Here is a 16,220-nt window from a genome sequence, read left to right on the forward strand (position 1 = left end):
TCGTGCTAGATACTGCCCCATAGTCCATCCATACTAGCTCCCCCTGCAGTGTTCATGGGGAGATCTGGATGGTTAGATTCAGGTGTGATGGGAGTATTGAACAAGGGTTTCTCCCCCACAGGCAGGGGGAAAGGCTGCCTGCATCCTCAAATTTTTGTCCTGCCCAGGCACATCAGACCATTTTCCTTTACTGCTGGGGTCTGGGCTGAAATTGGGGAATCTCTTGTACTTACAGTAGCAGCAGGCAGGACCTTTGTGTCTGTATCTCAGTCACACCTGATACAAACTCTACAATGATTTCACTGTTGGAACACATTGAGGAAGGCAAGTGTTTGCCTGTCCCAGGTGTTTCAGGGACAGTTAGAGAAGCAGTGACAGTGCTGAGGCTGGATGGGGGCACTGGTTGTGCCTCACAGTCTGTGACCTGCCAACAGTGACTTCAGAGCTGAATTTGAGGAGGCTGAGGTGATCCTGTCTTCAGACATCTTCTTTCTCCATGGTGTCTCCACCTTGGCACACTTTGATCTGGTCTCCAACCTCCTCCTTCAGTGTGACTATGGGTTAAATAAGGAGAGCGCAGTGACGTGAAGCTTACTGTTTGAAATTTTCCCATGTCCTGAGAACATGTTGAGTGCAGGAGTTTGCAGGCAAATCTGTTCTGTTTTCAGACTGTGGCACAAAGATCCCTGAGGCAACTGTCTGGAACTGGTGAGGTCTGAAAGTCTGGCTCTGCACTGAGCTTGTGCATGGAACTGATTTGGGTCTGCCTTCCTCAAGTACTGTGCTGATTTAATCTCAGTCAGCACTGTCTAGTTTGGAGCTGTAGGCTGAGCTCAGATCTGTTTGCCTGTCCTTGGCACCTCTTCTTCCAGCTATGCCAGCCCTGGGGCTGTGTGTGTTGTATTGTGCAAGTGTTGGGGAGGAAGGAGCTTCAGGTGCAGGGCAGCAGAGGCTGAAAGGAGTGTGTCAGTATGTCAGTCCTGAGGTGTCAAGATCATGCTTAGAACCTGTGGACAAAGTCTCTTATGTTTCCATCCCTTATTTGTCTGCTTCCATCAGGGACCCTTCAAGTTGAAACCTTGAGTCTCCATATCCTGCCTTTTCCTCAAACATAGCTGCTTATTGATCCTCTCTGCAATTGCCCCTTGATGCAGAGTGCTCTGGAATGCTGTTGAGGGGAAGATGTTTGCAGGGCTTCACCCTCCCATGCCTCAGCCAGCCTCAGCACTGCTGCTTCCAGAGGGTAGTACAGTCTGTCCCCCCATCCAGAGCAGCAAGTCACCCTTGGAAGGCAGTGTGCTGGTTCCCCTGGTGGGAGGATAGGCCTTGCAGACTCACCCAGCTGCAGTCTAGACTGCTGTCAGCCACCAGTTTAATATCTGACACATCCTGTGTGCAGGGAGCCATATCCTGTGCTTTATTGGAGGGAGCTGACTCAAACAGGCTTTCTTTGTCTCTGTGTGCAGTGGTTTATTGAGCATGTAAGTGCAGGACATTTTTCTTAATTGAATTTGCTGGGAACCCATGTTTAGCTGATGTGGCTTTCACTCAGTGCCACTTGCAAGAATTCTCTGTGGGAACACAAAGGGGCGTGGAAAAAGCCCTGTGCTTGGGAAGCACGTGCAGCGAGCCAGGTTTTGATTTCCCCCAGAGGTACGAGCTCACGTCTCTGCGTCTGCAGCCATGCGGGCTGCCAGCCCCGTGGTTTTGCTTTGTGTGTGTTCCCCGGGCCCTGGGCAGGGGCTCTGGAAGCAGTTTCCCGTGGCTGTGGCCATCTGTTCCATGGCTGCCAGCTGGGTGCTTCTGCTGGGCCCGTTCCCACATGATGGTAGCAGCTGACGTGTCACGAACCTCTCATTAGCTGCGGATATGATTGTGGTGCAGGAAAGCTTTTGTCGGTAAACCTGCTGGCTCGGATGCCACTGAGCCCTAACTGAAGGCTGTCCACGTGGTACATGGTCCAGCACTCAGTCTTTCCTCCTCTAGGGACAACAAAAATCCCTGGGTCCTGGGCAACAGGAGTTTTTCCTGTTCCTAGTAGTGTGTGGGTTAGGTGTTTGGCTCCATTCCACTCATCAGTGGTTTGTCCTGATGGTATGTGCTGCTTTCTCTGCCTCCCCATTTACGCAGCAGGAACCAAACTTTGCTTTGTAGAAGAGCTTCCTTTGTGCTGGGGGAGACAGCCTTGTCTCACAGTGATGCATTAACTCTGGTCAAACAAAAGAGCTCATCTCTCTCCTCCTTCCCTCCCCTTATATAACTCGTGCTAAGACATCTGTTTCTCTCTATCTCATGCCCTTACAGTTTACCTGCCAAGCTGATCAATGGAGGGATAGCTGGGCTGATTGGGGTCACGTGTGTGTTTCCTATTGACCTGGCAAAAACTCGCCTGCAGAACCAGCAGAATGGCCAACGGATGTACACCAGCCTGTGAGTACTGTCCACAGGGGCATCATCCCTCGGGGCTTTCCACGGGGAATCCTTCCACTTTGTTACCTCTTTCAAGTGAGCTCAGCATCTCTAGGAACTGGGCTGTCCTCAGGAAGGCCAGGGGACAGTCTGGAGCCAAGCTGGAGCAGATAAAGCGAATAGAGCAGCTGTGGAGGCTGCTGAGCTGAGCAGAGGAGTCCTCTGCAGGGGGCACATCTGTTTGCACCCCTTGCTTGGGAGCAGTGTGTTCAACACTGCCCGGGCTCAGAACCAAAACACAGGGAATCCCCATCACCTGATCCCAAAGACAAGGAGTCTGCTGAGCTAGTCAGGTGCCTGAGGGAATCTCTCCCTGTGTTCTGTTTCCATTGCTCTGATATTGGAGATCCTTCATTTGCTGTGTCAGTTTTTAAAAGAGGAAGCAGTCGCTCATTTCCTGTCTACAGCGTTGCATGTGGACCTTTAGAAGGATCACAGATTGACACATGTTGTAGTTACACCAGCAGTCCTGTGTCCAAAAAAACCCCAGGTACTGCAGGCTGTAGGAAAAGAAAGCATGAATGTATCCAGCCCACCAAATTCACCTGAAGTTCATGTTGGATGCTTAGGGCTGTGTATATGCTGTGGGAATGTGTACCACACTCAGCACAAGATGTTTTATCCTAGGAACCAGAGACAGGCCTTAGTTTTCCAAAAGAATTGATGATATTGAGGGGAAGAAGGGACTGGGACTGGTGAGGTACATTCTGTCCTCCCATAACTTTGTTTAGAGCTAGCGTTACCTGCTCCCTGCTCCTCCACACCATCTTTTTCCGGCACAGGAGAATTTGAGGCAAGAGGGGATAGGAAGGAAATGCTCTGTATGTTGATGTCTTTAGTCTTTGTGCCTCCTTGCTCTAGCTGCTGACATGAGCTTAGGCTGTAGGCTCTGGTGCTTCCCTTGACAGTTCCCATGCACTCTGCTCCCTGTGCTGTCGGTGTGCCCTGGATTGTTGGCCTGATGTGGCCCCCCCATCTTGCTTTGCCTCCCCTTTTGTTGTGTCCTGCTCCTGCTGTGGATTGCTTCACCTGCCTGAGGATCACTTATCCTCCTAACCTGACATGCAACAGCAGCAGGAGTTTGGGCAGGATGAAGGACTTGTAGGCACCCCTGGGGACTGCATGCTAGAACGTCTCATGCCTGGAAGGGAGCTTCGTAGGAGAGAGGCTTTTAACCTCCAGCAGTCAAGTGCAAGTCAGCTCCATAGCCAGGAGTTGCTCTAAGATGAGGGGCTGTTAAGGAATACATAGGATTACCCTGTATATTTGAACTGGCTGCTTCTAAGGAAGGGAAGGGCTGAGCTTTCCTAAGAAACTTTCACCTGTTACAGGGGCTTATTTTTCTGGAAATGCTGTGTGTCCATTAATAGTAGATTTCTTGATTTCACCAATTACCTGGTGTCTGCTGACTTGCCAGGAAAGCAGCAAGTCTCTATAAAATGTTAGCTCTCTTACTTTAAGATAACATGCCTTCTGCTTGGCTCAAGAGATCTTTGGCATTAGGGGGACCTTTCATTTGAAAAAGACGAAGACACTGGGGGACTTCTGAGGGCTGGAGAGAGCTTGGCTTTTGGGCTATGCTGCCCCAGGTATGTTACGTATCATTTTAGTTGGCTGTTGGCTCCCTTTTTCTAGGGAGAGAAGAAACCTGGATGTGGACTTGGCTGCATCTTATTCTGCTGCAGTTTGAGGGGCTTTAAGTGACATGCAAACTCTATCCTGATGCAGCAGGGCTGTATGAATATGGTGGGGAGAAGCTCTTGTCACTTCTCTCCCTGCTGCAGCTTGCTCAAAGCAGTGTCACTGGCTCAGGGAAAATGTGTTGTCTCCAGCATTGCAGTGGAAGAACTTGATGGGATGGATAGGAGAAAGGTGCACTGAGATTTCTGGGGCTTGCAGATGTGTTGGAGGGGCTGCTCAGAAGGAGGAAATGAGTATGTTGCAAGTTGCAGGGGCTGGAGTGGAGTGTGAAAAATGAGATGCCAAAGGATTCAGAGAATCCTAGCAGAGAAGGGAAATTCATTGCCATGACTGGCAGCAACACAGGATGGGCTCTTCACAAGCAACCCTAGGAGAGTCTTGACCAAGGCAGGGCCATAAAGCCCTAAAGGGAGCTCTGTATTTTCTTCTCTTCCACCTCAGCACTTACTGCAGAGCTGAGAAGTTTACCCCTTGTGTTGCCAAATCCCTTAAAAACGTATTCATGTTTTCATTAGCCACACTTGTCTTATTACTGCTTAAAAGAGCCTTTTGCTCCTTAAATTATGTACACATACATGCCTGTGCACCTCTCTCTTCCCCTATGGCCACGAGTAGTACCTGTCTGTTCCCAAAGATGCTAAAGCCACCTTCACCCAGCATCCAGGCTTCATGCAGCTGTGGTCCAGAGAGGGAAACTCTGCCAGGGAATCTGTGCAGCCTTCCTGAACCATGCTTTGGATTTGCTAGGTGTGTGTATCTGTGCCTTCAAAAGCCTTTGAGCCATTCCTGTGCTCTGTATGGTTTTCCCATCTGTAGTAAATGTGTTTGCAATGAGGAAGGTGACACTTTTCCCTTTGGAGCAGGGTACCCTGCTGTGCTCTCCTCAGGCTAAGAGCCTGAGTGCTTGCTGCCTGCTGTGGGACTTGATGTGTTAAAAGTGCGTGCTCTAATCTGCGTGGGAGGCCACAGATGACTGAGTGTTCAGGTCATCTCGTGTTTGTGTGCCTTGTGTGTCAGATTTCACTGAGTAAGTCAAACAAGTCAGCATGAGGGGGGGGTTTTAGCCCCCTTATTTCCCTTCTAGAGCTGGATTTAAAAATGCATACATGGGGATCTGCTTGTTAGAACATCTAATGTGCATTTGCCACAGGGGACCCTAGATAAACAGCCCTTGCAGTGACACTTTCCCCTTCTGTGTTTCTAGAAAGCAGACAGCGTGTGCAGGGTGAGCTGGGGGTTTCAAAGTCCCTGTGAATTAGGGGTTGAAATTGGGCTCAGGCCTCAACAAGGGCGCTTTCAGAGGCTGACGCAGTTCCCATCTCAGCTGAGGGTTTTCGCTGACAGAATGTAAATGGAAACCACTCCAAGAAATTTGCTTTGTTTTCCTGTGCACTCCCCCACCTTTGAAGTCCTGTGGCTCATCTCCCTCTGTTCTGTTTGCAGGTCTGACTGCCTCATTAAAACGATTCGGTCGGAAGGCTACTTTGGCATGTACAGAGGTAAGTACAGCTGACTCAGGCACAGCACAGCTTTTGCGTTGGAAGCACTGGTGCATAAGTAGGAGGAAAAGCTCTGTTCTTTGGCATATAAAGCAATAACCTGGCAGCATGCTAGGAGGTTGAACAGTGCAGCTGTTTCTGAAAATAAACTCCTCCATGCAGGTGTCTATTCAGATATCTACCACTCAGGACTTGAGTCCTCCTCATGACTGTTTTGATGTTAAATCTTACCACTCTGTGAAGTTCATCTTGACTAGTAGTTTAAGTGGAGCTGCTGGACTTCGTTTCAGGACTGCATGTTATGTTTCCAGCTTGGGCAGAGGGGCAGTAGCAAACCAACTCTTGAAGTTCTGTGGTTAACGATTGAATTTATGTCAAAGACCCCACCAGTGTGGTCAGGCCCACTGTCTCAAGCATGCCTAAGTGCCTTGTTCAAGCATTACGGCAAACTTAAGAAATTAAAAATAACCTGCCCTCCAAAAAAACTCCCTTGGGATGGTAAAAAAATCAGAGGTTGGCTCACAGTGGAGCTTCAGCTGTTTGGTTGTTGTGTGCTGACCTGCTAGAAATCTCTTGGCTCCTTGGCTCAGGCTGTCTGTTACAGCAGTGAGTTCCTCAGCTGACATTATACCTTTTCTGGTTTAAACACAAAATCACTGTAAGTTTTTAAAGATTTTGAGGAGAGGAGACCAGCAGGCCAAATCCTGACTTTACTTGTAGCAGAGGAAAACATGGAATACCTCCTTAGCTGGCAGCACAGTCCAACTGGCTTCACTGACACTGAGCTCTGATTCATTTTGTGTCCTGATAATCACTTGCCTGCGTATGCAGGTTTTATCTGGGGTGCTCAGATAGCATTCTTGGTGGCACTCGGTCACTGATAAAGCCTGATTCAAGTTATACTACTGTGATTAAGCTGAGTCCTTGCTCTTTGTTTTTTTTCAAGCAGAAGTGCAGAGATGCTGGCGCCTTGCTCTTGGCACATGTAGTGTCTCTTGCTGCTTCTTCCCTGCTCCTAAGGAAACGCAGGCATTGTGGCTGGCCAGCCCGGGAGCAGGCACTGGGTGTCTTGCTCAACTTCCTGGTGGGCGTTTCAGGGGAGTGTGGTGGATGGCAGGGATGGATTGGCTGCTTTGCATCAGCTTTCCTGGGAGCAGGCAACAAGACAAATAACCTCGAGGAACCCTGGCAAGCTCCATCTTCGATGCTAGCAGTGACGCGTTCCCCTTTGATTTTTTCCAGAAGCTGGCTGCTTTTCTGTTCCTAGCCAGGAATTTGAGCTTGTGTTAACTTTGGCTGTAAATGTACAATGGCAGGCTGCTTGGTGGGAGGCAGAAGGAAGAAGCTGTTTGGGGAAACTTACAGTGGAGACCAAGAGTTTTTGTGAGAATCAGGACTTTTGGGGTGACAGCTTTAAGGCATAGAGTGGTAGAGAGGATGTGGATCTCCAGGCCACTTGTCATCCCCAAGCAGAAGGGTGCAGAGGGTTTTGCATACCTCTTCCTTTTCTCAGCCTTTCCCAAGTCTGGTCAGCTTGGTCCATGTCCCTGACTCTGTTCAGGGTGCTGATAGTTGCTTCAAATTCTGACTATTAAATAGGGAGCTGGGTTGGAGAGGCCTTTTTTGAATAGCTCCAGCTCCCTCCAAAAAGTTACAGCTACTTCAGCATGGCCAGGGTGCAAATGTGAGTACTCCCAAGAGCAGCAGTCCTGGTCTCTGTGCCTCAGTTCTGTGAGATGACTGTGAGCTGACTTCAGTAGCCCTTCCCTCCCTCTCAGGGAGAGGATTGGTGGGTAAAAGACATCCAAGGTCCATGAAGATTGCATGAGCACTTTTCTGGAAAGAAGGTAAAGGGATGTCTGAAGCTTGTAGACAGAGGAAGATGGATATCAGGTGATGGGATTGGTTCCTGCTCCCTCTAGCTGTCCTAGTTCCCCAGCAGAATTTGCTGCATGACTCACAAGCTCTTATTTGCAGGCTTTAAGCTGAAATTGGGAGGATTATATGTTAATGTGCTAAAGTAGCAGCTGCTGCTTCCCGTAGAGGAGTCACAAGCACGTCAGTTGTCCCTGCAGATCCTTTGGCCTCTGTCAGAGGACAGAAAGGGTCTGTTTGGGCACAGCCATTCCTGCTGTGTGACTTCAGGGCTCCTTCGTGTGTGGATCAAATCTCCTCAGTGCAGACAAGAGAGTGGCTTGTGCTTGTAGGATGCTTTTCTGCAAATGACCTCTTAAGTTGTTTGTGTGGGCAAACAGTCTTTGCTTTGTATGAGTAGTTGATAGCAAACTATGTGATGCATAAGGCAATCCCAGCATTTCTATCAAGTTCTTCCCCAAAAGTAACAGGCATTCTTGGATTTGTTTGTGGCAGGAGGAAGGGCAGTTCCCTCATGTGTTTTCTCTTTGTAGCATATAATCTGTGTAGCAGCAATGCCTCAAAGCTGGATGGTGCTGTCTAGCCCTGTCTGTGCTCAAGGAATTGATGGTGTGCAGCCTGAAAACATGATGCCAAGTGAAGGAATCCCTCGTGCCTGTGGGCTCCTGGTCCCCATGGGCATCACTGATAGGGGACCTTGGAGAGATGCTCTCTCAGCCTTCCACTGCAGTCCAGCCAGAGCTGGCTAAAGATCCCAAGCACATGTTCTGAGCAATCCCGGTGCTGTTTGCAGACCAGCTGTTTGGCCAAGTTGGCAGGAGCCAAAGGCCCAGATCAGGCTGAGGATGTGCCATTTGCTGTTGGTGATGTTTGGAGGGTGGCTGCACTTCAGCTGCAGTAGTGTGACAGCCTTCCCTGGCCTGTGCTAATAATATCTCCTAGTGCTGCACTGGGGATGACTCAGTCCCCCTGTTATGTAGGTTGCTGGTGGTGTATAAGGGCTTCTGTGAGAAATGTGTTCTAATGGAAAACCAAGGCTTGGTGAGAAGAGGGCACCTACAAGTTTAATTGGCAAACAACTGGTTTTGCCTCTTGTTGATTTTGTTCTTTGTAGTGCTTCCTTACTTCTTTTTGAAAAGCTTTGTTTTTTAATGATTGCTATTTATTTTTCCATTCTGTTTGTCTGTCTTTGCTTATGGTACATGTAGCATCGCCTGTAGACCAAGGTTGGCTTCAGTTAGGGAAGTACTCATTGGTGTGGGCAGAACTGAGGAGATTTTACAAAAAGAAGATGCTGTGGAAAGGATACAGCCAGCAGCTGGAGTATCTAATTTCTCCTCCTCCAGTAAATTGAAGCTGTTATGGGTTATTCAGGACAGGGATTATCCATTTTCTGCTAAGCAGCTTTACTGAAAATATCAAAGATGTAAGAGAAAACACAGGTTCATTAACTTTTTTCCTGTATATTGCATGGTTTTACCCTCTGTTTTATTTGCAATTGAAGAGAAACTTCTATGAAAGGTCAGCATGTGGAGGTGTACTTCTTGTGTACCTTCCTTGCTTGATAGTTTGGAGTTTGTTTGCTTTCTTTCAGTGAACCCTCTGCACTGGTGTTAAGAGTAGCAGGTTTATGCCTTTTTCTTTCTCTTCTTGTTTTTCCAAGGAAAGGGTTATTCATGCTGTGTATCAGTGTACCGGTGTTACACTTTATAGCCATTGGGAGTGTCTTTGAAGTTGTCTTCAACTTCATGTTTCATCAACTTGATGTTTGAGGAAACACTTCACGGGTAGTCACTTCCACTTAAAAATTAGGCTGTGTGGATTTGTTTTGTAGATCCTGATATCACTGCCATTGAAAGATGGATGTGGAGTGTGAGGGTCATTTCTGTGTGATTTCTCTTCATGTGCAAGAGCTATGGCATGGGGACATGATGTGTAGGAAGATTATCAAACTGAAGCAGCACGGTCACTGGTGCCCTTAAAAGTTTGCAAAGAACCAGAAGTGTGAGAGGCTTGCCCTGCTCCCTGCTGGTTGATTTGTCTACAATAAAGGATGATGGCATTTGTTTGATATCATGGCCAGTGTGGAATGAATGCACTGGCTTGGCTTGCTCAGAGGCAGTGTTACTCTGTATTTTCTGCAAAATCTGAATGTGGGAGTTGAACGTGGGGGAAGATGTGTTGGGCTGCCCAGCCCTGTGCAGCAAAGGCTGTCTTTTCTTGCTGCAATTTCCTGAATGGTGGAGGTGTGTCTTCTGAGCAGATATTATAGAGCCAAGGTGTGTCCCACTCCCCGTTGTAGTGGTTCCAGAAGTCCCACTGTGACTTTGCTTCCTAAGCTGAGGAAGTCCCCCTAAACTTATGTCTTTCAATTTTTGAAGGGAGGAGAGTCCATCCTGAGGAATAAAGGATTGAGCTGACTTTCTCTAGGTATGTTTAGCCCTTATAGCTCCTGTCAACTTGGGTTCAGAGGTCCTGAAAATGAACCCCACCAGGTCTTTGGAGCCTCGTGGGGATACAGGCTTCTCTGGCTGCTTCTCTTTGGAATATGAATCTTCGGGATAAATTGTTTAAACCTCAAAGACAAGCATAAATGCCTGTATTTGTATTGTATTTTTAAAGAGGTATTCTAGGCCATTAACAAGTCTCAAGTGTAGCTCCTTTGGAGGGCTTGGGGCTCAGTACATCTCAGTGCAGGTAGGGAAAGCTTGAGGCTATCCACTGGAGGACTTTTTGAGCAGTAGGATTTAAATCGAGAAGAATGATCCGGAGTGCTAATCTAATGGTGCAAACCTCGCTCTGCCGGGAAGGGATGGCCCTTCACTCACCCCATTTCCCCCAGGGCAGCTTGAAAGCTGCTCCCGGCCACTGTGTTGCACTAATACCCGTGTTCATGGCCCGCAGCAGCCAGCCAGGCCATGCAGGCCTTTTTCATTGTGACAGGCACAATACAGGGATTTGCTGTTTGTTGTTCCTGACAAAAGGGCACTCCAGCGGGTGGGGGATGCAGGGAGCCAAGGCTTGTTTACACCCCAGGTCCCCCAGCAAGCCTTGCCATGGAGCTCAGAGGGGAATTTCTGTGTGCTGCAGCTTGTGGTGGGCAAACAGCCACTTCAGCAGCGGCTGTTCTGGGGGTGACACCCAGTGGTGACACACAGGGGAAGCCACTTTGCTCTAAGGGCTGGTCTAGAGCTGGTTCTGTGCAGATGAGCCAGGTGACTTCACCCAGCCGCCAGGTCTTTCAATGGCTCTGCCCTTTCCTGAGCTGCTTGGTAATCAAACTGCTCTGGTGTTTTTTGGGGAGGAAGCAGGGAAGGGATCTAGTGAGAAGGCACAGCAGGGAGTCTTTTGCTTCTCAGTATCACAAAATATTTGCAAAGGAGTTGGGACTGGTTGTTAAACTGTCTTGTACTCTTTTTCTGAAGGTTTAATCTGCATTCATAGGAATGCATCCTTGGATGAGAGATGAGGATGCATGTATACATAGTGGGCGGTAGTAGCAAAGCTGAAGAAATTACGAAATACATATGGCAAATGGAGTAGAAACACATCTGGGGATGTTTTCACAAACCCAAGGTGTTGGGAGGCAGAAATACTGTTAGTTTTCAGTGGTGTTTTGTATTTCTAAATCCCTTTGGTGCACTGGGAGCTGTCTTTCATCTCTCCTTGGTTTTGTGCAGAAATTACGACACATTCCTGAATGATCCAATTAACGATTCTCTTTATTCTCTTTATCCAATCGCCTTTTTCTCTTTTCCTTGCCCAGGGGCTGCAGTGAACCTGACTCTAGTGACACCAGAAAAGGCTATCAAATTGGCAGCCAATGACTTCTTCCGGCATCACCTCTCCAAAGACGGGTGAGTAGGGAATTGACCTTTTGCAGTCAACTTAAAAGACAACCGCCTCTTGGAAGAGTCTGGTCAGACATCAGGAAAAGGTGGAATGGGATAGTGCCATGACTGAAATATGAGTTGACCTTGAACAGCTCAGCTGGTGATTACGTTCAGGCTAAGGATGCAATGTCTAAAATGGGAAGCATGAAGCACTCTACTGGATGGCTGCTCTTTATTCAAGCTTCTAAAAATAGTCCCAGATTTAAGCCAAGGTTAGCAGATCCAGAATGTGTAGTCTTAAGTATTTGAGAGGAACCCAGTGTTACTGATCATTGCTCAAACAGCTGCTGGGAGGACTGTTGTCCTCAACATCCTATTGGATCCTCTTAGGCTCGTTCTGACTTGAAAAGATAACAAGTCAAGTTCTGTAGCTCCCAAACTTGGCACCCTTCTTCTCCTTTTGTACCTTGAAAATAGTTTTACAGAGGTGGTAAATCTGAATTGGCCGAGGGCACTTGCAGCAGCTGACCTTCAAATAAATGCTGAAGGAATAAAATTACCTGTTCAGCTTGCAAGTGGAGTTTGGTTCTTGTGAATTAAATGTGAATAAAAGGTGTAAGCTGGAGCAGTTGAGAGGAGCTGGATGCTGAATATTTAATGCTGCTTTCACCAAGATGTTCTCCAAATTGCATGGGAAATGGTTGTGTCTCCCATCAGAGAGAGGTCTTTCCCCAGAGGCAGACAGGGGCATTGTCTCCAGTCCTCAGTGACAGTAGCTAGAATGACAGCCCGCTTGGGATATGATCCCAACAATTCCCATCAACAGTTGTGGGGTGGGGCCTCAGGGAAAACGCAGAGCTCCAGCACAATTACTGGGCTTAACAACTTCCCAAAACACATCATGTCAGTCTTGGCTGCTGCAGATCAGCGTCTCAGCAACTTCATTGTAACCACTGACACAGATTGAAAATCCATTTTTTCCCTGTATCTTTTCTATATATTTTTTTTTCTTCTTTTGTTCTGGAGTCCTTAAAGTAGCAGCTAACATATGTCTTCGTGAGTCATCGGCTCACAGCTCGTTGTGATTTTCTGACTCAGGTCTTCAAATAGTCTCTCTTCTGTGCTCTGCTCAGACAGTGGGAGGTAATGATGTCCTCTACCAAGCAGAGTGTCTCATCCCTGCAGCAGACAGCCCAGCACACCTTGGTGTACTGCAGTAAACAGCAGCACAGCTCTTTGCCACCATCTACAAGGCAGGGGCTTAGTATCTTGTACAGGCCCAACAGGGCACCAAGCTGCCACACCTTGTACTGCCACTAAGGGAATGGTTCCTTGGAAGAAGTCAGACTAGCATTGGAACATATTCGGCATTCTGGGAGAACAAACACTGCTGTGGTGTTTCAGCCATTAAAAGGGGACATGCCTGTCAGTCGATATCCTGCACCATGAGAGGTAAAAGCTTCCTCAGAGAACAAGTGTGTGTGTCTTAGTGCTGAGTCCAGCTTTGAACAGGTCTTTGAGTAAGTGGGATGCACTTGTTTCCATGAGCAGCTGAGGTTTTCACTCAGACCTCTTCCAGTTTGACTTTTGGGTCACTGGCTGGTGCACACATGACATAGATGATGTGCTGCACTTAATTCAGAATAAAGGAGCTAGAGAATTTTTCTGAGAGCGAGACACCCTGTTCTCCTAAATCTTGCATACTGATGGGTTTGGCACTACAGTGACCTAGAGCAGGAGCATGATACCACCCAGGTAGTGGGAGGTCTTTGGGTGTCAACACAGAGAATTTTTAATTCCTTTAGAGAAAAGAGAGGTTGGGCCATAGTTAGGTGATAAGAACTGGGCAGCATGTGGAGTCAGAGTCACTCATCTCATTTAGCCACCATGAGGGGCTTGGACAAGTGAAATCTGGTCAGCTGTGCTCTTGAGGGTAGCCAGAGAGGCAGAGCCTTGATACTGCTGTGGTAGATGATTTAAAGTGTTTCTACCTAGAAATGTCACCCCAAAATATGATGGGAAAAAAAATGCCTTGCAGGTTTGCTGTGGCTGGTATAGGCTATGAATGTGGGATCTGGCAATTTTCTCCCTTGGGATGCTTCTGTCCCATCCTCCCCAGTAGCCTTAGTAAGATGGGCAGGATTAGCAGTGCTGGAATTTAAAGGCCTCTCCTACCCAGGACCCAACAGGCTGCATATCTGCTAGCACATCACAAGGCTGGGCCACCTATTTCACAATTCCAGCCAAAGCCTAGTTATGAACAACAAAATAGTTTGGGGTTAGAAAGGTGAAGCCTGGAGCTGCCTGGCACATGATTGTGGTTTCATTTCTTGATATGTAATTGCATCAGTCGAGGTTTACATTGGGCAAAGCACAGTGAGGGGGTTAGAATCAGTGTAAGGCTGGATCAGCAAGATGTTGGTTCAGCCCCACCAAAGATGTTTTTGCACAAGCCAGTCTGTCTGCTGTGTTTATTCATAGATGCTGTACCTTTAGGTCAGTATCCCAAAGGATGCTCTGACTCAAAGCTGCAGAAGTCCTCTAGACCTGTTTACACTGAATGCCTTTGTACTAAGCATCTAGCGCTTCTCTTGCTTGAAATATGTTGCATGAGTTGGTAATCCTTTTCTGATAAAATGTGCACATTCTACCAGGATATCTGATTAAAATATGTGATATTAAAATAGACCTCAGCGTGCAAGAGGAGGAAGCATGTATGGACCAGAGAGAGTGTGGCAAATCCAGCATGACTCAAAGTAGCCTCAAGTTAAACAACAGCTTTCAGTGTACATTAATGTATTTATTTTTATCCTTTGAAAAACTTAGTGTTAAAATTGCTTTTAAACTGCTAGGATAAAAAAGTGGCATAAAGCCTATTTTTGAAAGGCCAGACTGAAAACAGCACCTGTGCTGTAGGAAGCTCCTGGCTGCAAATTGCTGGAAGAGTATTTTAGGGATGTTGTCACTATAGGCTTATGCTAGACTCTCTTTTCCCTGACTCTGCTCTTGGGCACTGCTGGAGGTAAAGCATTGGGGCAGCAGGTCCTCACAAGGGATCTCATGCCCTTGCTGCTGCTGCTCTCTCCCTGAGTGTGCAGGTGCATGTTCCTGCAGCTCTCTCCACCCTCAGACTAACTCAGGGAGGCACTCCTGCCCCTATCATGCTTTTTCCCTCCTTTTCGTGCAGGGAGCATGTGTACTTCATACAGAAATTACTACATGTAATTTCTGCTGCTTTGCCAGTTTTTATTTCTTTGCCAGTTTCTATTTTGATGTCAAGGCCATTATGACAGCCTACAGCTACAGCTTTTTGTTTTGTCAAGAAATAAAACTGAGTTGGTCCTCCCAAGCTGTCCTGGTCGTTTAGGAATGAGGGAGGCCTGAGTGAGTTCTGTGAGTGCTGAAAACATGCTTGCTATGCCATGGGGGAGAGGAGGGAGACCAAGATACCGAAGAACTTGAAGGACATCCCATGGCCATGATTGAAAAAGGCAATAAGGGTCAAGTGATTTCTTGTGATGATTTTGACCTAAGAGCCTGAGTGGTTCCCAGAAGAAGGTGGCCAACAGAAGAGTCCTCAGGCAGGTCTTTGTTCCTGTGTCATTCTGTGGGGAAGAGTTTTCACTAGGCTGGGGAAGGCAGAATGTGGAGAGAGAGGAAACTTCCAGTCTTCAGGCTGCTGGAAACAGATGGGATTTTTTTAAACTCTGGCTTTTTGAAGCTGCACGTGTTGAGAGACTCAGTCTCATATCTGCTATCAAAATAGGAGTGGCTTCATTGTCCAGGACAGAGGGTGTAAGAAGCGCTTGGGTGTGAAGCTGAGAAGGCAATTTGGATTGATAGTACAGCAGATTTAAAGTACATCATTGATTATTGGGTGCTCAGTGTGTGAGGCCTCTGTGATTGATTTAAGTATTGCTTGCTTTTTATATCCTTGAAATCTGGGTGTTAAACGCTTCATAAAATCAGTTCCTTTAAAGTGTCCTACAAGGTTTCATGTTTATCTCCAAAGTGTGGAGTGCCAGATAGCTGTTTTGCTGGGCATGTGTTTGCCAGATTTTGTTCTTTTTCAGGTTCTTGATTAAATATTCTGCCTTGGATGCAGTAAAAAGTGTCCCGTGCCTTCTTACATAAGCAATTTGTTGCTCATAAAAACTTTCCACTGTCCCTGGATGAGTTTTCTGTTTCTCTTCTCCAAGGTGTTATTCCCTTGCTTATCCTGTCCTCTTTAATCTTGACCTTTATTTTGTTTGCTGTTCTGAAGCAAAGACTGGCAATCTGCTGTCTTAGCAGGGCAGATTCCTAGGAAGACCAGCATGACTGACTTAATTCTGTGTTTGCTGATGCTGGCCAATTTTCTTCCATTCTGCTTCCTCCTGTCTTGTATCTTTGCACAGGGAAGAGAAATAGCCAACTGGTAATCCTGGGACAAGCAAGGTGCTCTTCCTTCAGTCTTAGGCAGATGTAGAGACTGGAGCTTGTTGTCCATTGCCTTCCCAGCTGGTGCATCTCCTCAGGGCTCTTTTCTTAGTCTGTTCTTCTTTCAGAACTAAAATAGTTGGACCATCTCTTCTGTGGCATAAGCTTGAGTATCAATTGCATGGCCTGCTTGATCCTTGAGCTGCAGAACGCTCTTAGGCTGTAAAGCGAGGCTCTCAGTTTAGGAAGAAGGAGTGCTGCTGTTAGTCCTGGTGCTGAGCTGCTGTATCGGCCTGCACACACTGTGCTTGGTCTTTCTTTGGCACCTGTGTGCCCAGGCAGCCTCTCCTGCAGTTATCCACTGGATACTCAGACTTCTTTAATGTAGGTTGCCCTCATCCAACTCACTGAGACTTGGAAGTGG

General features: G+C 47.3%; 1 protein-coding gene across 3 annotated transcripts in view; it reads left to right on the forward strand.

The window, feature by feature from the left end:
• SLC25A22 (solute carrier family 25 member 22) overlaps positions 1-16,220 on the forward strand; it is a 51,653-nt gene that overhangs the window by 24,896 nt on the left and 10,537 nt on the right. For all 3 annotated transcript variants that reach the window (XM_066321025.1, XM_066321027.1, XM_066321026.1), the window contains exons 3-5: positions 2,305-2,430; positions 5,614-5,669; positions 11,311-11,401. In XM_066321025.1, the coding sequence (XP_066177122.1) occupies positions 2,305-2,430; positions 5,614-5,669; positions 11,311-11,401 (273 nt within the window). The remainder of the gene's footprint in view (positions 1-2,304; positions 2,431-5,613; positions 5,670-11,310; positions 11,402-16,220) is intronic.

Source organism: Sylvia atricapilla, chromosome 6 (genome assembly GCF_009819655.1).
Source record: "Sylvia atricapilla isolate bSylAtr1 chromosome 6, bSylAtr1.pri, whole genome shotgun sequence".
NCBI classification, from domain to species: domain Eukaryota; kingdom Metazoa; phylum Chordata; class Aves; order Passeriformes; family Sylviidae; genus Sylvia; species Sylvia atricapilla.